The sequence below is a fragment of the Lissotriton helveticus genome, chromosome 6 (assembly GCF_964261635.1).
Source record: "Lissotriton helveticus chromosome 6, aLisHel1.1, whole genome shotgun sequence".
Classification (NCBI taxonomy): Eukaryota; Metazoa; Chordata; class Amphibia; order Caudata; family Salamandridae; genus Lissotriton; species Lissotriton helveticus.
In genome coordinates this window covers 897121063-897147051 of record NC_136067.1, presented here as the reverse complement: position 1 = coordinate 897147051, position 25989 = coordinate 897121063, and the positions used below count along the sequence as shown (strand labels likewise).

Below are 25989 nucleotides of genomic sequence, written 5' to 3'. Positions count from 1 at the left end.
ATGGTTTTGTGTGAGTAAAATAAGGTTTTTTAAATGCTAATTCCTAACTATATATGGTCTATAACCTATGGTTTTTTCAGTGAATTTTCAAGGTTTTGTAAATGCTAATTCCTAACTATATATGGTCTATAACCTATGGTTTTTTCAGTGAATTTCAATGGTTTTTTAATAGCAAATATCATAAGCTGTCGAATGTCAAGTACGTGGTAAGAATTTTTTTTTTCGTGTTTATGCACACTGATCTGCTTTGATTGCTGCCCCCCACCCCTCATTTCTATTAGGAGTACTCTCTCTTTGCAGATAGTGAAGGGTAGTTAACGCAGCCCTTTCCCCCTTTGTAATCCGTCGTGCCTGCTTCTCTCTCCATTTGAATGATTGTTCTCTTTGGTTCATTCTCTATTTACAAACAAGCACAGAGTCGCAATACTCTGTTTACTCTTTGCAGATAGCGAAAAATCGTGTAAAAAAACAAAAGGAATCGAGCAAAATCAGTAGGCCACTAATGGGATCTCTTTTGACCTCGCTAAAATAGAAACATTAGGAACAACCTGTTGAAAATAGCAATGCGTATGTATATAAGCGGCGTTCATTTGTGTTCACAGTACCCCTTGTTGATTGTTTCAATCGAGCATTGAATTGTTCGAAGTTAATTCTCTTAACGATCTTCTCTACCTGCAAACGAGGAAGAATAGGAATATTCTATCTCCCTTTGCAGATAGTGAAGGGTAGGTAACGCAAGCCTTTAACACGTCGTACCTATTTCATTCCTCATTGATTGATTGATTGTCCGAACATTGACTGTTTGGGAATTAGTTCTTTTTGGAGGTATTCCCTGTTTGCAAATAAACGTAGGAAAATCTTTGCAAGTAGTGAAAGGGTATGTAATGCGGACCTTTCTCCCCCGTTGTAATCTGTCATGCCTATCTACTCCCCACTGATTGATGCACCTTTTTCACCCGGACCATTTACTAGAGATACGTCATCTGGCCCGACCAGAGAGCACCCCTAGTGAAAAGGACATATGCAATAATAACGAAGTGATCACTGTATCCTGTTAACAGAAACTTTACCATGAAACAACCTGGAAAGAAAAAAATAGGAAAACGAAAATCAGTAGGCCACTGATGAACATGAACTTTTATTAAACAACGAACAAAGAAACGATAACATAACGTAATGATAAAACCTATTAATGTCCTAGAAACAAGAAAACGTTAAAATATGCCAGTGGTGAGAGACCAGAAAAACAGTAAGAGAAACCAAATCACCCCTCGCTGTCCCACCGCCTGCCACGCCCAAAAAATCGATAGACTAGGGAAAATGCAAGTCAGTAGAACATCCACCCCCACTCTGGAAACTTCCAAGGTGGGGCAGGGTTCCGGCTACGCCCAGCCGGGAGCAGCCCATATAAGGCAGGTCCTGCTGCCACGCCTCGGCCAGGAGATCCTAACGTAGGGTGTAGCCGGAGGAGAGGCCGAGACCAGCGGGACCCGGCCAGGGGATTGCCTTTACAACGCTGAACAGTTGCAGGGGGGGGGAATGTCTCCTCGACCCTCCCCTCTCTCTCCCAGTCCGGCCGCGGTGGCCCTTGAGAGTTGCAGGTAGTCCCGCCACATGCTCTTCCGGTGCGACCACCAACGGTCGGGGGGCCGAGGCCGACGGGATCCGGCTGCAGCCGATAAACCAAGAAACCCGTTCATGGGGCCAGAGCCAGGGGCGTCCGGCCGACATCCACCGGAAGCCCGGCCCGAAGACGGACGGGACACTTCTTTCTTTTATAATGGCTGCGACAACACTGGAGGGGGATGTCTTGCACATGCCTCCGACCCCCCCCTCGTCCTCATCGCCTGGTCCGGCCATAACAAATCTCAAGCGAGACGCCGTGGGGTGCACTGGGAGGGAGAGACGGTGCGAACAGGCCTCTCCCGCCTCCCCAGGTGGAGGCTTCCCAGCTGCACCCTCAGCGCTCCAGGCGGTGGCATCCTAACAACTACAGTGCTGCACAGTTTCGGAACGACCTAGATAACGGTTCTTCCACTGTGGCCATGCTGCAACGTCTCGCCCGGCAGGGTGGAGCCCGTCCGCTCATGTGACCCCGCGATCGCCGGTAGCTGCCGAACTCTCAAAATGGCGGTCGACCTGGCAAGAGCGGGCCCAACATAAAGAAATGGCCCGGTCACTGGTTGACTCCACCACCGTAGTCCTCCACGACCTTGAAGATTCTAGAGGAGCCGCGGGAGTCTCCGACCCCCGATGGGGAATGACTGCCATGATCGCCCGTGGAGTGACGAAACTGTATCCGCGGGACGTCGGCGCTCCCATGCTGGCGCCAGCCTCACTTTGAATTACTACAATCCTGCAGACCTCACTTCCGGTGAAAGCACAGTGTGACCCGGTAGGAAAAATTATTGCACCCCCTCCCCTTTTTGACTGATAGTTCAAACCACCGATCCTTTCCTTTGCCCTTTTAACGGAACTTTGGACTGCCTCCCCCTCTTTTACATTTTCTAGAGAAAACAAAACATTAACCACTACATTAGCATAGCAGTTGACACCAGAACTGTTTTCAAATTGAAAACCAACAACATCTTCAACAGAATCCTTTTTGTTTCTGCTGTGACCCTGCTACAGCACAGGCATTGTCCCCAGCAGTAATTCTGCAATGCCGGTAAGAATAGCTGTGGTGCCTACTGGACTCACTCACCCCCGCGGCGCCCCACGCCGTTATTTGCTGGGCGGCAACTTACTAGACATCACTTTCGTGCCATCTAGATTTCAGCGCGTTCTGCTGCCTTGGAACTATTCGCACAACAGACTGCTACTGACGACCCACCCCCAGGCAACATCTTCTGAATTTTCATAATTTGAAAGAACTAGTAACATGTCCTCATCAGGAATTCAAAAGAAATTGCCACGGTCTCTTCGTTGTTTAAATGTTTTTACTGTTTTTGTTTTGTTGTATATATTTATATGTTATTAAAGTTTTATATTCCTACTACTTTGTTGGAGTGCTATATATTTTTAATGTGACACATAATTGTAAAAACTTTGATGTACAAAGAGTCATTCCTAGAATCTTCCGCTTCAGGCTCGGTCCCCTCACCAATCACAATACAGGATGGTTTTCAGATAGTAGGAACACGTGTGGTGTGACGGATCTCATCGGGTGTGGGCCTTGATCTACTATAACTCCTTTGAAGAGGGGTGAATCTTTACAGCTGGAGCCATAAACTACATCTGCAGGGCTAGCTGATAGCCTGGACAATCGGACACAGAGGAAGAGGAGTGTCAGAGGGTGCGGTAGTGAATAGGGCGAAAGGGAGGTGTCGGGCGGGCACAGAGTGTGATTCTCAGGGAAGAGCAGCGCAGATGGGGGAAGGTTTATTGCCCATGCATAAGACAGAGAGCGGTGGTGACCAGTGCCTGGGGGAGATGCTTACGAGGGTGAGGAGCCATGCTACGAATCGACAGCGTGCAGAGAGTGGGTCTGGTCAAGACATCTAAAATGGCTGCCGTGCACGACAAAAGTGTGGCATTTCAAAAAAGGCAAGATGGCGCAGACAATGTTTTTCAACACTTCCTCATTTCCTTCGAATCGAACGTTAACAGACGTTGGGGCATATTACCAAAGTTAAGCGATATTTATCGCTAACGATGCTTACCAACCAATTTTTTACCACTAAGCATCGTCAGAAATTATCGAAGATAAACCTTACTATTATCAAGGTTTATCGCAAATGCGATAATAAACGGCCGCAATGCATGAATATCGCTAAAAACTCAGCGATATTCATGCATTACCGAGCTAATACTCTTAGCCATGTTATCCACCTCCCATTGGATAACATGGCTAAGAACTGCTCAGGGCAGGTGTTACTTTTTGGAGATATTCGCGCTTAGCGCGAATATCTCCAAAAGTTGGTAATAGGAGATAGATATCTTGCATGTTGTAATGCAAGTTATTGTGGTATATGGAACTCATACCATAATCTCTCAGGAAAGCAGAAACTGATCCTTTTGGGACCGCCTAAAAAGGCCTAGGGGGTGAGGAGTACTCTACTTTGCCCCCTTTTCACGTTCCGAACTATTTTATTTTACTCTCTTCTGTAATTACACAAAATAGCAGCGATAAGATGCATCGGAGACACACAGTGAGAGAAAGGAGGCCGGAGATGAAGAAGACATGTCAAATACACATTGGAGATAATATAGTGGCAGAAGGGAAGTAAATATGAGTAAACTTACCATGTAACATAAAAATGTTGCACTCTATACTATAAGTCTCATTTTATACTACAATCACTTCGCTACAACCTCATAAATTAAAAATAAAAATGAATAATGTCTCAAACAATTTTTGATTTCTAAATATAAATTTATTCTTCAGAATTTTCTAAATTTGAAAGAACTAGTAACATGTCCTCATCAGCAATGTCCTCATTAAAAGTCTCCAATGATGATTCTTGTAACTCTATGGTCTCCAAACACTCGATAAATTCGCCATCAAGAGATTGATCAAAAAAATCATTCAAGTCATCTCCTCCTTCTGACAATATTTCATTATTGGTGCTGTCAATTTCAATCAATGTAGTGGAATCATTCAAGTCATCTCCTCGTGACAATATTTCATTATTGGTGCTCTCAATTTCAATCAATGTAGTGGAATCATTCAAGTCATCTCCTCCTTGTGACAATATTTCATTATTGGTGCTGTCCATTTCAATCAATCTAATGGAATCATACAAGCCATCTCCTCCTTGTGACAATATTTCATTATTGGTGCTCTCAATTTCAATCAATGTAGTGGAATCATTCAAGTCATCTCCTTGTGACAATATTTCATTCTTGGTGCTGTCCATTTCAATCAATCTAATGGAATCATACAAGTCATGTCCTCCTTGTGACAATATTTCATTATTGGTGCTCTCAATTTCAATCAATGTGTTGGACAATTCAAAAGAAATTGCCACGGTCTCTTCATTGTGAGCCATTTTATTTTGAAATTGCTTGCTGTAAATTGCAGAAAAAAATAATCACTTTCATTTATCGTCTTTAGTAATACATAATATAAAACTAACTTTATCAAGTATTTAGTATAACAGAAGGACTGCAAATAAATAACAGAAAACATTTTTCAAATTATCTTCAAGTGTACAACATAGTTCCCCATACAAATTAACAACTCACCTTTTTAAAAGTAGCAGAAGTGTTAGTACTGTGTAAATCAAACACCAGAAATTCACCACCAAAAATTCCTCACAAATGTACCTCAGACAGTAGTATCACAAAATGGCTGTGGTTTCCTCTCATTTGACATATATACATAACCAATTAACTTTCATCACACACAAATACAAAACCAAAGTAACATTTTAATTGGTTCTAAATTTCAACACTTTCAAATGTGTTTTCCCCATGCAATTTTCCATAGGACATTTACATACGTCTACAGCCTGAATGGCTGAACGGAATTACACCAAACTTGGCAAAATGGTACATCAAACCTAAGAGGTCAGGAAGGATCTACTATGCCCCCTTATGGTCATTTCCCCCTTCGCTTTGGCCTCCTCTTGTCTCTCAATCCTACCGAGGGACAAGATGGCGGCCGCTACGGACTGTTTGGAATGTTGACAGACGCCGGAGAACCAATCAGCTTCGCAAAGCTCCGTAACGCGAAAAGTACGCGAAGCGGAGCGCTGTTACAGATATATATCTTTTTTTCAACGTTAATTTCTCAAAATCCACTGGAGCACATATATTGAGACCTAGCAAAGGCACATCGGGCTACCAGTCCCTAATATTTTGCCAAGTTTCGTGCAAATCCATTCAGCCGTTCGATTATTATTATTTTGTTTTTTTTTTGCCCCGCGGGGCCCTTTTAAAACCTCCACATCAAACCTAGGGGGTCAGCGAGGATCTACTATGCCCCCTTATAGTTATTTCCCCCTTTGTTTTGACCTCCTCTTGTCTCTCGATCCTACCGAGAGACAAGATGGCGGCCGCTACGGACTGTTTGGAATGTTGACAGACGCCGGAGAACCAATCAGCTTCGCTTCACAAAGCTCCGTTGCGCGAAAAGTCCGCGAACCAGAGCGCTAACCGGTCCGCTGTTACAGATATATATCTTTTTTTAAACGTTAATTTCTCAAAATCCACTGGAGCACATATATTGAGACCTACAAAAGGCACATCGGGCTACCAGTCCCTACAATTTTGCCAAGTTTCGTGCAAATCCATTCAGCCGTTCGGGCTAAAAGTGAGGCCAACCGCCCTATGGAAAACTCAATGTTAAAAACACGTTTTGGGACCCCCCTTTTTTCTCGGCCCCCACTGGACGAACCCCCCCCAAATTTTCAAGGGCTGCTCAGAAACAAAATGTGCCATTTTCCTGAAAATTTCAGCCGATTCCGTCCACAAACGCCAAAGTTATTAGACATAGAATTTTCAAAAAACCCATAGAGAAAAAATCCTAACTATATATACCTACTGGCGACCGCCAGTAGGTAATATATATATATATATATATATATATATATATATATATATATATATATATATATGAGGAGGGAACAGGGAGCAGGAACTGAGAAGAGAAGAATCTAAAATAATAATCATGATGGGCACAGATGTTTCAGCAGAACATAATGCAGATGCGGAATTGCATGAGCATCTTTAACCATCGAGGACAGCCCTTATGATCAGGAACATGAAAAAGGAGAAAGATGAAGAGAAAGACAAAAAGAAAATTCTTCCTTTGATTAAATGATTGAATCCAGGGATGATCATGACATACAGCTCCGGGGACACAGAACATCAAAGGGTTGTGTGCACTCTACAACTGTTGCAGATAATGGCATTTTTAAACTTAAAGGAGGTCCACCATAGTTCTGAATATTTGACTGATGAAAACTGAAGTGCTCACTTGGCGCCTTTTACGCATGCACGAACGCATTATCCCAAGTAGGGTCAGTTCATAATTCATAATGTTGTGCTCGATGTAGGGAACTACAGGTACCAGCATGCTGAGATCTAGAACTCACCTGAGAGACCCACGTGGGCCATAATTGCTAGCATGCGTAAAAGGCGCCAAGTGAGCACTTCAGTTTTCATCAGTCGTCAGCCTCAGAAGAAGGGGCAAAAGAGCTCTGAAATGCGTAAGGATTGCAAAAATTATCGGAGATGAAAATGCTGGTTTTGGAAATAAAGGCTTCTTGTGAGCATCCAGCAGTTGAGTGCTTCCTTGCCTCAGGGCATTTTTTGTGGGTATATATATATATATTTTTTTTTTCTTCACAAGCCCCCAAGCTTAAGGCAGCACTCCACGAAGGTGAGTTTAACAAAACCTTTATTTGAAAAGCGGCATGGTTGCACCTGCTGTCTCTCTTGTGTCCCAATGCGTTTCAATGCTAACAAGCACCTTAATCATGGGGCGGCGTATGACAAAACCTGGGACGGACCTCTGCATTCATTCCCTTATTGGCGTTCATTTTTCAGTAAATAAACCGCCAGGAGTAGAAGTCCCGATTCCACTGTTCCAGTACAGCCAGTGCTTTGCCAAACAGCCGATTTTCTGCACACTTTCAATCCCTCCAGTGGGCCCCTGTGCATATCATCCGCTTTGCTCTAGCACCCTCGTGCTGTAAGGGCTAAAGTTCATTTCCCAGCCCTTCAGAAATAAGTCCGGTTTCAAAAGCGGTGCTCGCCTCCTACGGCAGGAGATGCCGCGTCTATTTTTTATCACAAGCCCCCAAGCTTAAGGCAGCACTCCACGAAGGTGAGTTTAACAAAACCTTTATTTGAAAAGCGGCATGGTTGCACCTGCTGTCTCTCTTGTGTCCCAACGGGTTTCAATGCTAACAAGCACCTTAATCATGGGGTGGCGTATGACAAAACCTGGGACGGACCTCTGCATTCATTCCCTTATTGGCGTTCATTTTTCAGTAAATAAACCGCCAGGAGTAGAAGTCCCGATTCCACTGTTCCAGTACAGCCAGTGCTTTGCCAAACAGCCGATTTTCTGCAAACTTTCAATCCCTCCAGTGGGCCCCTGTGCATATCATCCGCTTTGCTCTAGCACCCTCGTGCTGTAAGGGCTAAAGTTCATTTCCCAGCCCTTCAGAAATAAGTCCGGTTTCAAAAGCGGTGCTCGCCTCCTACGGCAGGAGATGCCGCGTCTATTTTTTATCACAAGCCCCCAAGCTTAAGGCAGCACTCCACGAAGGTGAGTTTAACAAAACCTTTATTTGAAAAGCGGCATGGTTGCACCTGCTGTCTCTCTTGTGTCCCAACGGGTTTCAATGCTAACAAGCACCTTAATCATGGGGTGGCGTATGACAAAACCTGGGACGGACCTCTGCATTCATTCCCTTATTGGCGTTCATTTTTCAGTAAATAAACCGCCAGGAGTAGAAGTCCCGATTCCACTGTTCCAGTACAGCCAGTGCTTTGCCAAACAGCCGATTTTCTGCACACTTTCAATCCCTCCAGTGGGCCCCTGTGCATATCATACGCTTTGCTCTAGCACCCTCGTGCTGTAAGGGCTAAAGTTCATTTCCCAGCCCTTCAGAAATAAGTCCGGTTTCACAAGCGGTGCTCGCCTCCTACGGCAGGAGATGCCGCGTCTATTTTTCTTCACAAGCCCCCAAGCTAAAGGCAGCACTCCACGAAGGTGAGTTTAACAAAACCTTTATTTGAAAAGCGGCATGGTTGCACCTGCTGTCTCTCTTGTGTCCCAACGCGTTTCAATGCTAACAAGCGCCTTAATCATGGGGCGGCGTATGACAAAACCTGGGACGGACCTTTGCATTCATTCCCTTATTGGCGTTCATTTTTCAGTAAATAAACCGCCAGGAGTAGAAGTCCCGATTCCACTGTTCCAGTACAGCCAGTGCTTTGCCAAACAGCCGATTTTCTGCACACTTTCAATCCCTTCAGTGGGCCCCTGTGCATATCATCCGCTTTGCTCTAGCACCCTCGTGCTGTAAGGGCTAAAGTTCATTTCCCAGCCCTTCAGAAATAAGTCCAGTTTCAAAAGCGGTGCTCGCCTCCTACGGCAGGAGATGACGCATCGCTTTTTTCTTCACAAGCCCCCAAGCTTAAGGCAGCACTCGACGAAGGTGAGTTTAACAAAACCTTTATTTGAAAAGCGGCATGGTTGCACCTGCTGTCTCTCTTGTGTCCCAACGCGTTTCAATGCTAACAAGCACCTTAATCATGGGGCGGCGTATGACAAAACCTGGGACGGACCTCTGCATTCATTCCCTTATTGGCGTTCATTTTTCAGTAAATAAACCGCCAGGAGTAGAAGTCCCGATTCCACTGTTCCAGTACAGCCAGTGCTTTGCCAAACAGCCGATTTTCTGCACAATTAAAATCCCTCCAGTGGGCCCCTGTGCATATCATCCGGGACTTCTACTCCTGGCGGTTTATTTACTGAAAAATGAACGCCAATAAGGGAATGAATGCAGAGGTCCGTCCCAGGTTTTGTCATACGCCGCCCCATGATTAAGGTGCTTGTTAGCATTGAAACGCGTTGGGACACAAGAGAGACAGCAGGTGCAACCATGCCGCTTTTCAAATAAAGGTTCTGTTAAACTCACCTTCGTGGAGTGCTGCCTTAAGCTTGGGGGCTTGTGAAGAAAAATAGACGCGGCATCTCCTGCCGTAGGAGGCGAGCACCGCTTTTGAAACCGGACTTATTTCTGAAAGGCTGGGAAATGAACTTTAGCCCTTACAGCACGAGGGTGCTAGAGCAAAGCGGATGATATGCACAGGGGCCCACTGGAGGGATTGAAAGTGTGCAGAAAATCGGCTGTTTGGCAAAGCTCTGGCTGTACTGGAACAGTGGAATCGGGACTTCTACTCCTGGCGGTTTATTTACTGAAAAATGAATGCCAATAAGGGAATGAATGCAGAGGTCCGTCCCAGGTTTTTTCATACGCCGCCCCATGATTAAGGTGCTAGTTAGCATTGAAACGCGTTGGGACACAAGAGAGACAGCAGGTGCAACCATGCCGCTTTTCAAATAAAGGTTTTGTTAAACTCACCTTCGTGGAGTGCTGCCTTAAGATTGGGGGCTTTTGAAGAAAAATAGACGCGGCATCTCCTGCCGTAGGAGGCGAGCACCGCTTTTGAAACCGGACTTATTTCTGAGGGGCTGGGAAATTAACTTTAGCCCTTACAGCACGAGGGTGCTAGAGCAAAGCGGATGATATGCACAGGGGCCCACTGGAGGGATTGAAAGTGTGCAGAAAATCGGCTGTTTGGCAAAGCTCTGGCTGTACTGGAACAGTGGAATCGGGACTTCTACTCCTGGCGGTTTATTTACTGAAAAATGAACGCCAATATGGGAATGAATGCAGAGGTCCGTCCCAGGTTTTGTCATACGCCGCCCCATGATTAAGGTGCTTGTTAGCATTGAAACGCGTTGGGACACAAGAGAGACAGCAGGTGCAACCATGCCGCTTTTCAAATTAAAGGTTTTGTTAAACTCACCTTTGTGGAGTGCTGCCTTAAGCTTGGGGGCTTGTGAAGAAAAATAGACGCGACATCTCCTGCCGTAGGAGGGGAGCACCGCTTTTGAAACCGGACTTATTTCTGAAGGGCTGGGAAATGAACTTTAACCCTTACAGCACGAGGGTGCTAGAGCAGAGCGGATGATATGCCCAGGGGCCCACTGGAGGGATTGAAAGTGTGCAGAAAATCGGCTGTTTGTCAAAGCTCTGGCTGTACTGGAACAGTGGAATCGGGACTTCTACTCCTGGCGGTTTATTTACTGAAAAATGAACGCCAATAAGGGAATGAATGCAGAGGTCCGTCCCAGGTTTTGTCATACGCCGCCCCATGATTAAGGTGCTTGTTAGGATTGAAACGCGTTGGGACACAAGAGAGACAGCAGGCGCAACCATGCCGCTTTTCAAATAAAGGTTTTGTTAAACTCACCTTCGTGGAGTGCTGCCTTAAGCTTGGGGGCTTGTGAAGAAAAATAGACGCGGCATCTCCTGCCGTAGGAGGCAAGCATCGCTTTTGAAACCGGACTTATTTCTGAAGGGCTGGGAAATGAACTTTAGCCCTTACAGCACGAGGGTGCTAGAGCAAAGCGGATGATATGCACAGGGGCCCACTGGAGGGATTGAAAGTGTGCAGAAAATCGGCTGTTTGGCAAAGCTCTGGCTGTACTGGAACAGTGGAATCGGGACTTCTACTCCTGGCGGTTTATTTACTGAAAAATGAATGCCAATAAGGGAATGAATGCAGAGGTCCGTCCCAGGTTTTTTCATACGCCGCCCCATGATTAAGGTGCTTGTTAGCATTGAAACGCGTTGGGACACAAGAGAGACAGCAGGTGCAACCATGCCGCTTTTCAAATAAAGGTTTTGTTAAACTCACCTTCGTGGAGTGCTGCCTTAAGCTTGGGGGCTTTTGAAGAAAAATAGACGCGGCATCTCCTGCCGTAGGAGGCGAGCACCGCTTTTGAAACCGGACTTATTTCTGAAGGGCTGGGAAATTAACTTTAGCCCTTACAGCACGAGGGTGCTAGAGCAAAGCGGATGATATGCACAGGGGCCCACTGGAGGGATTGAAAGTGTGCAGAAAATCGGCTGTTTGGCAAAGCTCTGGCTGTACTGGAACAGTGGAATCGGGACTTCTACTCCTGGCGGTTTATTTACTGAAAAATGAACGCCAATAAGGGAATGAATGCAGAGGTCCGTCCCAGGTTTTGTCATACGCCGCCCCCATGATTAAGGTGCTTGTTAGCATTGAAACGCGTTGGGACACAAGAGAGACAGCAGGTGCAACCATGCCACTTTTCAAATTAAAGGTTTTGTTAAACTCACCTTCGTGGAGTGCTGCCTTAAGCTTGGGGGCTTGTGAAGAAAAATAGACGCAGCATCTCCTGCCGTAGGAGGCGAGCACCGCTTTTGAAACCGGACTTATTTCTGAAGGACTGGGAAATGAACTTTAACCCTTACAGCACGAGGGTGCTAGAGCAGAGCGGATGATATGCACAGGGGCCCACTGGAGGGATTGAAAGTGTGCAGAAAATCAGCTGTTTGGCAAAGCTCTGGCTGTACTGGAACAGTGGAATCGGGACTTCTACTCCTGGCGGTTTATTTACTGAAAAATGAACGCCAATAAGGGAATGAATGCAGAGGTCCGTCCCAGGTTTTGTCATACGCCGCCCCATGATTAAGGTGCTTGTTAGCATTGAAACGCGTTGGGACACAAGAGAGACAGCAGGTGCAACCATGTCGCTTTTCAAATAAAGGTTTTGTTAAACTCACCTTTGTGGAGTGCTGCCTTAAGCTTGGGGGCTTGTGAAGAAAAATAGACGCGGCATCTCCTGCCGTAGGAGGCGAGCACCGCTTTTGAAACCGGACTTATTTCTGAAGGGCTGGGAAATGAACTTTAGCCCTTACAGCACGAGGGTGCTAGAGCAAAGCGGATGATATGCACAGGGGCCCACTGGAGGGATTGAAAGTGTGCAGAAAATCGGCTGTTTGGCAAAGCTCTCGCTGTACTGGAACAGTGGAATCGGGACTTCTACTCCTGGCGGTTTATTTACTGAAAAATGAACGCCAATAAGGGAATGAATGCAGAGGTCCGTCCCAGGTTTTGTCATACGCCGCCCCATGATTAAGGTGCTTGTTAGCATTGAAACACGTTGGGACACAAGAGAGACAGCAGGTGCAACCATGCCGCTTTTCAAATAAAGGTTTTGTTAAACTCACCTTCGTGGAGTGCTGCCTTAAGCTTGGGGGCTTGTGAAGAAATATATATATATATATATATATACATATGTAGATATATATATATAGATATATAGATATATAGATATATCTTGGTATTTGTTTGGTTGCTGAGTCTGAAATAACAAAGAAAGCTAAGCAAACCCTTGTCTCCATGTCATTTATGAAATTGAAACTTTCCTTGACAATAGCTAGGAAGTGTTATGCTTTATATTTTTTCTAATAGCATTTGTTATTACATTATGGTTGTGTGTGGTGCATTAAATAAATATGAGTTTTAGGTTGTACAACAATTAACTTGGGCTGCAGTCTAGGATGGGTGTATATCTCCCTAACAATAAACGAAAGATCATTTTGAGGTTTGGAGACAAATGTAAATGCTTGCAATAATCAACAACAATGTGAATTTGGTCTTACCAGATTTTGGATATGTGATTAGAAATACATCAGTGTCCCTGATTGGAAAGTCCTCTAGAGAATCTATTACTTCTGGCGTAGTTATCCCTTCCACAAAATAGATTCCCCTGTGTAGAAATAGTTTTTCCATAGATGGCCTAGCTGTGCCCTCATCCATAATTCAAGGAGCTGAAATAGAAACAGAAAGTAAGTTTAACTGAGTTTTAACATACTGAAGACTTTGTTGTACAGATATTCACATGCGCATCATATAAACAAGATAATTGAAAATAGAGGGCTGTCATTACATCAGCTAAGTTGTGTGCATAGATAAGCGCAAGCACTTCGGTTTACCATATAAGCCATTTTAAGACACACAATATGCATTTCGTTTTCCATCACAAATTAAAATTTTCAAAATTGGTTTGTCCTGAAAACAGCCATAGCCATAGGTGATCAAAATTCTGGTATATTTATAGGGGTGGGCAAAGAATTCTGCTCTGTTGCGGAGTTCGCAGAGTTTTGCCCACTCCGTGAAGTGACGTGCAGCTGAGTTTTTTCTCTTGACCCGGCTCGCCAATGTTAAGTTGGGAAGCATGAGTGAGAAAAATTGCATGCTAGACCTCCTCCCGGCGAGATTTCTCAACCCGGGCGCTCATGGCAGGTCGCGACCCCTCACACTGGGAAATCTACTGCTCACATTGAGGAAGCTGCTGCTTGAGTAGAATTTGAGAGGCAGAAAGGCGCAGCGCCCTATGGCGTGACATAAAGTGCTGTTCGCAGTTATTTTACAGCGCGGGACAAACTCCTGTCGCTAAAAATAAACGCGAGCAGTGCTACCTACCACACTGTGACTCGCAGAACTCCGTGGAGCATGGCAGAGTTTTTACGGCATTTCATGGAGTTCTGCAGAGCAGGACTCAGCAAACTCTGCCCAGCCCTATATATTTCCTGTGTATGACGCCTTTTCCACTGCCCTTCTAGAAACGTTAAAGCCTTCATTAGGAGGTGCTAGATATTGGATGTAATGACTGTCACATTTGATTAAAACTGACACAATATAAATGGTGCAAACACTATTGCCTTTCACAAGTTTTGGGGGAAAAATGTGGATGTTGATATTTACTGCAACAAAATCTCCCTGTTCTGGCAAATACTGCCCATTTCCCCCCCAATAAATATCAGCAGGTTTGACATGCTGATATTTATCACAAACTCATAATTGCGATAGCAGGACTGTGTTGTAGCAAGACTTACTGCACACAACCCATTTACCAGGACACTCGTAATGAGGGTCTAGGAGGTCCGCTCACAAATGGAATCAGCAAAATTGATATTCTGGGCAACAAGCAGAGAATATCGCCTATTCAAGGTTGGACAGGCCATTCTGCCTGATCTGGCATTTTACCGCTATGCCGGAAGCTCGGTGGCTGCTTTCAGAGCAGAATTGTTGGCATGTCTTAACCAATGGAGTCCCCAAAAGCCCTTTCTAGTTGTAGCATCCGGGAGTGTGAGGATAGTTTAAACATATTTATATAAGGACTCTTTTTTTAAACCCACCATCATTGGAGCAAAACATACTAACATCAATGAATGCCATTAGAAGAACTGAACCATCTGAAACTGATGTTAACTACAACAGAAATTAACACCAGCTGTAGACTATTCTCAAAAGGACCCATCACATCCCTTTCTTCTGCAACTTGTCACAATCATCAATTTAACAACCCAAAATACTCCAGGGTTCTTAGTGAATGTTTCCCGATACAGGGCCTGGCTATGGGAATAAAACAGTATCTACAGAAATAGATCACCCATTTTGCAGTGGGAGGAATTTATTTACTGTGTGTAGATAGCAAAATGTACACCTTCTCCTACATCATCTAGAAGTCACCGTAGAAATGATCGATCCCATAAAAGATGACAAAACACCAATTGTGCACAGCAGACATACCATGGCACCCTTAAGGAAAGCTGCTACATTTTGTATATTAACTCTGAGCTACTTCCAAAATACAACAGGCCAATAGGCAGGTATCTCCCAATCATCCGTGAGTGTGCAGCATTTGATGCAGACCAGTGAGGTTTCGCTTGTCATACTACACAGACATGCTAGATAAAACAAAGGTACCCATAGCGCGAATACTAAACAAAGTATTTAAATTTGAAAAACATTGTTTTTTCATGTGTAGCAAAAGTGTTTAACCTAAATATAACACAAACGGTACAATTGGACTTATGGGTAAGGTTTGGAGGTTACTTAGTCATAGTGTCAGTGGCTATGGTTAGTTCTAGGGTTTGAATTAGGCTTACGGTCACATCTAGATTACTCAGTGGGGTCAGTGTTGGCCTTAGACGTATGTTTTCAAAACTGGTGGGTTGTAATCCGATTTTTGGTGAGATGTGAATGTCCAAGCAAATAAAAAAGATGCCTTTAAATTCTGGATTTAATGTGTCACACTTGCTGAGCTTCAAACACAGAGGTCAAATACCAGGCTATGTCTTCTGACAAATTGCTGCTTATTCTTGTAACATGAGGGTTGGTGTTTGCAGACTCCTCTCACTTTGCAGTCAGAGAAAGAAAATTAATGTGAATTCACAATTTCTGCCCAGATGATGACCTCAGAAAGTGAGTATTGATGTTGACCTCAGAAAGTGAGTATTGATGTTGAAATATCATCAACATTGCAACTAACAGACTAGGACTATTCTGAGAATTATAAATCTCTGATCCAGCTGACCTTGCTAGACCTTTGTCGTTTGTTGATCTTCGCCCATATGCCCTTGCAATATCATTGTTGTTATCTGTTTTATGTTTGATCACTAGGGGCACGGAGCACCTTTGCTCTTTTGTCCTGTTTTGGATGATGATCATAAATTCTAGGAATTATTAACTACAATGCTAAAGTCATGGAGGATAGTTGATTATATTTTACTCCATTAGCTGCTGCAGTAATCACATTGTTTTTGAAAATGTTAAATGCTCTGCATTGATTGCATGTAGTAATACTACCGACTATATTTTGAGCATGATTTGGTGGCCCATTGTTTCTTATAATTATATTTACAGACATTCCCTTTAACATATTGGTGTCTCTTGTACTTGTTTACAGTTGTACTTCAAGTCTGAATTTAGTGCTCACATTGATAGTATGGAATGGTTAAATCATGGGCCATAGAGCAAGCTCTAACAAACGGATTTTCTGTGATAGATTATGTAGTATCCACAAAGAAATGTGTCTCTTGTCACTTAATATCTCCTCACAATGGCAGCAATTTTATGGATTAACAAAATGATGAGCCCATCGTGTCAGATTTAGAACACATACTCTAATGGTCACGAAAACATCTGGAGCAGGTGTTCACCCCACTGAGTTATCCGTGTGCCACAGTAAACGGTAATGTAAATTAGGTCTTTAGAGTTTATTTTACATGCCTTTTGCCCTCTCTGGTGACATTCAATTCTCTTGTCACTTAATATCTCCCCACAATGGCAGCAATTTTATGGATTAACATACTGATGAGCCCATCATGTCAGAATTAGCACACATAATCTGACAATCTTTGAAATGAAATGAAATGAAATGAATGAAATGAAAAGGGGATTTATATAGCGCAGCTGCTGCCCGAGGGCGTCCAAGCGCTGAGTAGAGGGCGTAGTACTCTGAGGGGGAGAGGGGTGCCTAGTTTCTAAAATGAAAAGTTTTTAGTTCTTTGCGGAAGGAAGAAAGGATCTGGTTAGATCTTAGGGAGGGGGGGAGGGAGTTCCAGAGTTTAGCAGCGTTGAGCTCGAAGGATCTGCCTCCTGCCCTGGATCTTTTGAATTGGGGAACTACAGCCAGGCAGGCGTTTGATGAACGAAGTTGTTTACCGGGGCAGTAGGGGGTGAGAAGGGAGTGGTTGATTTGGGGGCCAACTCTGTAGAAAGCTTGGTGGGAGATACAGAGGGCTTTGAATTTTATTCTCTCCCTGACAGGGAGCCAGTGGAGAGATCGGATCCCTGCCTTAACTGATTCTCTACGGGGTATCTGGAGTAGGGTCCGGGCTGCACAGTTCTGGGTCCGCTGAAGCTTTTCTAAGACATATTCTGGTGCTCCCAAGTAGAGGGCATTGTTAAAATCAAGCCGAGATTGAATAAGGCCCTGAATGATGATTTGTTTGGCTTCAAGGGGGAGGATAGGAAGGATTTTTTTTAGCATCCGGATTAGCCCGAAGCAGATTGCTGAGGTATTAGTTGCCTGAGTGTTGAGAGTCAGTGATTTATTGAGCCAGACTCCTAAACTCTTTATGTCCTCCTTCTGGGATGGGGGCAAGCCCAAACTGGAGGGCCACAGCTGGGGGATGGTGGTGGGGGAGGGGGGACCGAGAAGCAGGATCTCGGTTTTATCCCCATTCAGCTTTAGAGAGGATGCCGTCATCCAGCTTTTTATTGCTTCCATGCAGGAGGCCATATTGACTTGCGGGAGCCCGCTGTTCTTCTGTGCCAGGGAGACCACGAGCTGGGTATCGTCCGCATATGATATGATCTTAATACCATATTGACGAACGATCCCAGCCAGCGGTCTCATGTACACATTGAACAGCGTGGGACTTAGGGAGGGGCCCTGGGGGACCCCGCAACTCAAAGGTTTGCTGGTGGAGCAGGCATTGCCATCGAAGACCTGGAAGGTCCTTCCGCTCAAGAAAGATCTAAACCAGGCAAGCGCATCTCCAGAGACTCCAAGATCAAGCAGTCGTTGCAACAGGGTTTCGTGGCACACCGTATCAAACGCGGCGCTGAGGTCGAGGAGGACCACTGCCACAGATCCCCCTCGATCTAAGATCTTTCTAGATTCTTCCACCACGGCTAGAAGAGCTGTTTCCATGCCATGTTTTGGGCGGAATCCAGTTTGGGTGACATCCAATAGGCGATTTTCTTCGAGGTGTTTTGTTAGGTGGAGGTTAACATGTTTCTCCAGTATCTTACTTGCCAAAGGTAACAATGAGATGGGACGATAGTTGTTAGAATCGTTCACGTTGAGATTGGTTTTTTTTAATAGCGCTTTTACCATCGCCTGTTTCCATAAGGGAGGTACGACTCCCTTTTCCAAGGAACAGTTCAGGAGCTCTAGGAGGGTGGGAAAAATCATTTGGCTGACCATGGTCATCCTAAGGGGGGGTGCTGGGTCGGAGGGAGAGTCAGATTTTATCTGTTGTGCAAGAGTTTGAAGTGATTCGAGATCTAATGGTGGAAAGTTGCTCGTGGTTATTCGGCGCAGGAGGATTGTATCTGTTGAGAGTTGAGGCTCATTGATATTAGGCTAAGGGGCGGAAGTGGTGAAGGAAGAGTATATATTATTGATTTTTTTGGTGGAAGAAATCGGCTAGATCATTGATAGGGTTATTCGCTGAAACTGCAGTGGGGGGAATTTTGGAGAGGGTTTTAACAATTTGATAAATTTCTCTGGGTTTAGATCTGGCAGAGAGGATTTTTCCTCTATAATAGGTAGATTGGGCTATAGTGATCCCAAGTTTGTATGCCTTTATGGCTTCCTTGTATTTGGATTTGTCAGTGGTAGTGTATTCGATGCGCCATTTCCTCTCTGACCTTCTACACTGACGTTTTAGTTCCCTGAGTTCTTCTGAGTACCAAGGGGCCGTTTCTTGAGCTCTTTTCAATACTGTTTTCCTGATGGGAACCACGGTGTCCCCTGCTATATTGGACATGATTAATGCTACATTTTTGACGTGTCTTGTCAACCCTTGATGGAAGCAATCATTGATTAAAGTCCTTTAAAAAAAAAAACTGGATCCTGAGGTGTTAGAGAATTATCGTCCCATCTCTCTATTGCCAGGAATCAGCAAAATTGCCGAAAAGTATGTGAATTTTGCTCTTTCTGCATTTCTGGAAAGCAACAACCATTTCCATTCTTCCCAAACTGAGTTTAGACCTCAACAGGGCACAGAGACTGCCCTTCTAGCAGTAGTTGAAGAAACCAGGAACATTTTAGACAACGGAGGCTGCGCTGCCATTGTGCTTTTGGTTCTTAGCGCAGCCTTCGATACGGTCAACCATCAGTTTCTTATTCAGAGACTCATAGATATAAGAGTGACTGATGCCGCCCTTAAGTGGCTTCAATCCTTTCTGGAGGACAGGTCATTTCAGGTGTTCCAAGAAGAATATACCTCTGACTCTGATGTGGGGTTCCTCAGGGATCATCTCTGAGCCCCACTCTTTTCAATGTTTATATAAGCCCCTTGGCAGGTGTTGTGGAGCGGTTCGACATCCAGATTGTGACATATGCCAATGACACGCTGTTAGTTGTTTCTTTTAACCAGCTCAACAACACTGGCCTGATTTGGCCAGATGCCTTGAAAAAGTCTCAGCATGAATGGAGGGTTCTTTTCTGAAAATCAACGGATCCAAAACGGAGCTGATGTTTTTAGGTAAATCCCCCTCGCCTAATGTTAGTCTACCATGGCCTAGTTGCTTTGGCTCCACGCCTCCCCCAAAGAACAGATCAAGAGTCTGGGGGTTTGGCTGGATTGTAACCTGGATTTTGGAGAGCAAGCAGGGAAGGTTGCAGGTAGTTGCTTCGGGCTGCTGGTAGTTGCTTCGGGCTGCTGAGGATGACACCCAAAATCATTCCCCTGCTCCCCTTCTCTGCCAGGAAAACGGTGGTTCAGGCCCTCATACTTTCCAGGCCCGACTATGCCAATGCTCTTCATTTAGGAGCACCCTAAACTACCTTTAGGAAATTTCATTTTTTTCTAAAAATATATATTTTTATTAATCATCATCAATTAGTCAATTTATTGATACACACAAATAGAGCACATAAAAGGAAAAATGAATGGAAAAAACTGACAAAAGCTAACATAACATACAATTTCATACCAAAATTCCATAATCATATATAATTATTAATAAATACTAAATACAGTTCACACACTAATGAGACGGAGAAGGCTAAGACCATAATCAGCAATCCCCCAGATTTACATTATATATTACCCTTTTCCCACCCTTCAAAAAAATATATATCATTTATGCTACAATGCTAATTATAACTAGATTCTCTCCAACCTATGTTTCCAATCTATTACTGGAGTACAAATCCACTTCCCTACCTGCCTTGCTTTCCATCCTTTTTTTTCATATAGCCCTTTTTCTAAACTATATATAGCTAAAAGTCGTGACACCCATTGTTGGAACGTAGGAGAGTTAGGATCTTTCCATGCCGATGCTACGCAGATCCTAATGATAACCATTGCAAGAAATTCAAATTCATGAACTACTTGGACTCCATCCCTGGCCACCCCCAGAACCACTAGCTCGTTAGTTAAACTTATCTGGATGCCCAGGGTCTGTCCCATAAAAAGCTCTATTGCCGTTTTCAAGGGGACCAACATTAGACACGAGGTAAACATATGAATCGTGTCAGCTTCTGGGCTCTGGCAACGCGTGCAGCAGATACCACTAGTCTCACCCCATTGAGCTATTCTTGCTGGAGTAAAGTATAGTTCAAAAATAGTTTTAAAATGTTGAGCTTGAAGGTTATCAATAAACAAAGAAAGGAGTAGTCACCAGGACAGGAAGTCCTAGCAATCAGGACCAGAGAAGGGTAAAGGAAAAGAAAAAATATTTTTTTCTTTTTATAAGAAACCCCTCACTCACTGACCTAGTCGGTGACATGCTTCATCATCGGGGCCCACCCAAGTGGCCGAGTGCCACTTAGGTGTGCTGCGACGCCTGCGATTGCAGTGGAGCTGATTTTTTTTAAAGTGAGTGTGTGAAAAATGAAATTGTGAACATTTTAAAAGGTGTACAGCATGTGCTCCTCAAATGGAGGGGGTCGATACTTCTCATGGTTCTATTGGCCAAGTAGTATCAGATACTACTTGGCCAATAGAACCATGAGAAGTATCGCACTTGTTTTTAATTGTGTTACACTGGCTCTAGAATAAATCCATTTGAGGAGCACATGTTGTACACCTTTTAAAATTTTCACAATTTCATTTTTCACACACTCACTTTAAAAAAAACAGCTCTGCTGCAATCGCAGGCGTCGCAGCACACCTAAGTTGCACTCGGCCACTTGGGTGGGCCCCGATGATGAAGCATGTCATCGACTAAGTCGGTGAGTGAGGGGTTTCTTATAAAAAGAAAAAAATATTTTTTCTTTTCCTTTACTCTTCTCCGTTCCTGATTGCTAGGACTTCCTGTCCTGGTGACTACACCTTTCTTTGTTTATTGATACATTTTTTAGGGGCCTAAGGAGTAGGTACCTACAAAATACCCTTACTCTCCATTTGGTATAAAAATAAAAGAGCTTGAAGGTTAGCCACCTTTACAACCATACACCCCAGTTTGAGCGAGACTTTAAACTCGTTCCCTTCAGTGTTCAACTTCCCCTGCCATTTTTCTGAAATTTTTTCCAGATCATCATTCTTAAATTGATTAAGTTCACCATAAATCTGTGTGATTGAGCATCCCTCCAGGTCTTGCAATCGTTCCATAATCGCATCTCTCTCGAATGCCCTATTCCTCCCCTTGTTTCCTTACCAAAGCCGACCTAATCTGCAAGAATTTTAAAAATTCCCTACGCTCCAAGTTATACAGATTTTGTGCTCTTTCAAAGGAAATTATGCCATCAGAATCAATAATGTCCCCGATTGTTTTTACTCCCATCTCATCCCATCGTCTCGTTACACCATCATGGAAAACCTCCAGTAGAGATGGATTCCTAAATAGAGGAGTATAATAATTCATTCTCTGCAATCCCAGTTTCTTCCGAATAGAAGTCTAAACCATAATTGTTGCTCCTAGAGTCTTGAACGTAACTTTTTTTATAGTAACTTGCCTCGCTAAACCTTAAAAGCCAATTGCGAGCTTCACTGCTTAAAAGTAGCTCATATACATCTGGTGTACCATCACCGCCCCTCCATCGATCCGTAACCGTGCCACCCAAAAGCCCCCGAATGTATTCGAATACCGAGGCCCAATAATATGCCCTTAGGTCTGGTACTGCCCAGCCCCCTCTTTCCCTAGGGAGGGACATAAATTTAAGTCCCTTTCTCGTCTTGCCGTGAGCCCAAATAAATCGATTGACGACCCCCTCCATCTCCTTAAACCAGTTGTTACCAAACTTCAAGGGGATTGTCCTAAATAAGTATCAGTCTTTTGGGAGGAATAACATTTTGATGATATTACAACATCCTAAAATAGTCAAATGTAAGTTATTCATCCTATCAAGATCTTTCTTTGATTTTTGAATTACAGGGACTAGGTTTTTTCCACTATTTTAGTTAAATCTGATTTTATGATAACCCCTAAATACAAGGCCGAATCTGTCACTCTTGGGTCTACCAAGCCAGTGTTGTCATTAACCACGATTTGTGTCTTACCACGATTCAACTTGTAGCCCGAGATTTCCCCAAAGTAATCCGCTTCATGATCTATTTCATCTAAGGCAGAAGAGGGATTTGCGGAGGTAATTGCCAGATCTTCTGCATAGCCTACGATCTTTGTCTCAAAACCATTCAGTTGTATCAGTAAAATATTTCTGTTCAGCTCAAATCTCCTAATAAAAGGGTCAATGTAAAAAGCAAAGAGAAGTGGAGAACAGGGACACCCTTGTCTGGTTCCTCGCCTGATATTAATTAAGTCACTCTGTTCTCCCATAGCTCGAAGTCGAATCTTTGGGTTACTATACAGTGCCTGTATTGCCTTTATACACCCTTTGCCAATATTAAAATTCTCCAATACAGACCAGGGAAAGCCCCAGGAGACCCTATCAAACACTTTCTCCGCGTCAAGCAATATAAGAGCCATTGGGGCCCGTGTGTCTGCGGTGCCATCAAATAAATTACAAATTCTTCTAATATGGTCTGCCGTGCCTCTCCCTGGGATGAACCCATGTTGTCTGGGAGAGCTCACCTTCCCTATTGTGGAACTGAGGCGATTAGCTAGGATCTTAGAATAAATCTTCGTTTCACTGTTCATAAGGCTAATTGGCCTGTACAAGCCTGGATCTGTGGGTGGTTTGCCTTTTTTTTTTAAAATAACCATAGTGGCTTCTCCCCATGACTGTGGGGGAATTTGTCCTTTCTGGGCTTGACGAATTACATAGCACACATCTTCCCTCAAATACGGGAAGAATTTTTTATAAAATTCTAAAGGAATAAGGTCTGGCCTAACTGCCGTACCTGCAGGTAAATCATTAATTGCCCCCTGAATCTCTTCAACAGAAAAACTAGCCTCCATAGCTGTGGCATCCTCCACAGAGAATCTCTCGATTAGGGCCAGTTCTAAATAGTCTTCTATCTCTTTGCTGTTCACCACTATATCCTCGCTATATAAATTTTGATAAAAATCTTGGAATATCCTACAGATATCATTTGGAGTGGTAGCAGCCACCCCAGCTTCTGAAATAATCTCAGAAATATCCCCTCTAGTTGCTGCCTGTCGGGTTCTTACAGCTAGAATACGACCCACTTGTTCGCTAAATTCATGATGAACCTGTTTCCAGGCCAAGAATTTACCTGCTGCTTCAGCGGCAATAACGTCCCCGACTGCAGCCTTTGCTAATGCAAGTTTCTGAGCTATGTAATCTATATTGAGGTTGAAGCCTATTGCCCGGACCAATTCTTCCTCCAGATCAATAATTAGCCTTTGTCTTATCTCCATCTCGGCCTTTTCCAGCCTATTCCGTCTCATTGAGTAGCTCATGGTTTCTCCCCTGATACCGGCCTTCAAGGCATCCCACACTATCCCAAACTGGGCACTCCCCCTATTGATTTCAAGAAAAATTTTGAGCCATTTCTCCATATGCGCAACATAATTTGCATCCTGCAACAAAGCCCGTTCGAATGACCAGCTTGTTGCCTTTGATTTTCTGTTCAAGTTTAGAACCTCTAGCACTAGGGGATTATGGTCCTAGACCACGCGTGGGAGCCTACTAATTTTACAAATAGAGAGAAGAGATGGAGATATCAGGAAATAATCTAGTGGTGCTATGGCCCTTTGCGGTGCAGAGTAGTATGTACTGCCAACCCCCGGGGGATTTTGTTGCTCCCAGGCATCTATAGCCCATTATCATTCATCATTTGGACTAAAGCCCTGTGTCTTTTCTTCTTTCGGCCTAAAATCTTGATTGAGTCCCCTCTCCATAGCCCATTTAGCCCATTATTATTAAAATCCCCACACATGATGATAGGGAGGGGCCAGTTAGCTAGTTGCATGTTAACATGGTTTAGCATTTCTGGGTCATCTACCGTTAGGCCATATATTGTGCAGAGTGTGAAATTAAACCCTTGTGCTTGACACTCCGCTATAGCCCATTGGCCATAAGTATCTGAGAGACATTTCTTTACTGATATAGCATTTCCCCGGGCGAGTATCGCCACTCCCCGTGTCCTAGTCCCTTGTGAGGTGCATACTATCAATTGAAACCCCAGCTGTTCCAGGAGAAACTTACGAGGCCCCTCAATATGCGTCTCCTGTAAGCAGACAATATCAACCCACAAGGACTTAAGATATTCTTTCACCATCCTTCGCTTTGCTGCATCATTAAGCCCACATACATTAATAGTTACTATCCGCATGCTTTGTTTCCAGCTTCCATTATTTCAATTGTGTGTATCCCGATATTGGTTTTCTTACCAGATAATGATTCTTTCCTCCCTCTGCCTTTCCTGTCCACAAACACCCCCCACCAAAAAAAGAAGCAAGCAGACTTAAGGTCTCTGTGATGGAGCCTGAAAGTCGACCCCCCTTTGCCACTTTTCTCTCTAAATTTTTACTGGATGCACTTTTATTCATACCCATCCTCCCCTCGTGCCCACACGTGACCCCCCCTTGCCTTATCCTAAAAGAACATCATTACCTAACAAATACAAACCAACAAATACACTTAGCCCATCCCTGTGCCTATATCATTTGAAACATTACATTAATCCTTTTAAAATTTTAAAGAGTCCATGTATGCCTTAGCTTGAATTTCAGAGGTATAAACTCTTGGATTGTTCTTGTAAATGATCTTTAGCCTCGCAGGATTCATCAAATAGGCTGGCAAGCCCATAGCTTGGCAAGGTTCGATCAGTTCTCTCAAACGCCAGCGTCTTTCCACAGTGCTGTGGCAATAGTCCGGCTTCGTAAAGAAAGATTGATTCTCGAAAGTCCGTTTGGCATTCGGGCGAGCTTTAGAGAAAACCTCCTCAGGGAGCAAAAAATTCCCGAAGTAAACTAGGACTGCTCTTGGCATAGCTGCCCCATCTTCTCCCCGTTGGGGATTTTTTTTTCGCATCATTGGGAAACGGTCGACCCTTTGTATCTCTACCTCCCAATTCCAGTGAAAGAGCTCTGGAAAGGCTCCCGTCATCAGCCTCAAAATATAAGCCCTGATATCGTCCCCTTCTACATCTTCTTCGATCCCAAGAATCCGGAGGTTATTCCGCCTTTGTCGGTTTTTGAAGTCCTCCATCTTCCATTGTAGATCTGTAAATTGCTTGTCATAAGTCTCTGTCTGAGCTTGGACTTTCACCTGATTGTCCTCTAAGATGCTTGTGCGATCTTCCATCTGAGTCGATCTGGTGTTTGTGTCTGTACACACCTTGGCCATTTTTCTAACCGCCCCCTGTAATTTCTTTGTTGCCAACCTGTTCTTCTTTCCGTCCATTCGGGTCTCCTCTTGAAGCTGTTTTATTGAATCGAATATCATCTTTAAGGAGGGTGCAGAATCATCCACCTCTGCTGCCCCCTGCGCTGTATCGTCTGAATAGACACTCCTAGTAGTGGAGTAGTCCCATTTTAAAACAGGATCCGTATTGCCTCTACTACCCCTGCAATGCCCTTCACCCGTTT

At 44.1% G+C, this 25989-nt stretch overlaps 1 protein-coding gene across 1 annotated transcript in view; it reads right to left on the bottom strand.

The window, feature by feature from the left end:
- Window positions 1-25989, bottom strand: part of LOC144763177 (amine sulfotransferase-like) — a 500824-nt gene that overhangs the window by 455745 nt on the left and 19090 nt on the right. The window contains exon 2 of the mRNA XM_078648523.1: window positions 13167-13334. Within this exon, the coding sequence (XP_078504649.1) occupies window positions 13167-13323 (157 nt within the window). The 5' untranslated portion in view covers window positions 13324-13334. The remainder of the gene's footprint in view (window positions 1-13166; window positions 13335-25989) is intronic.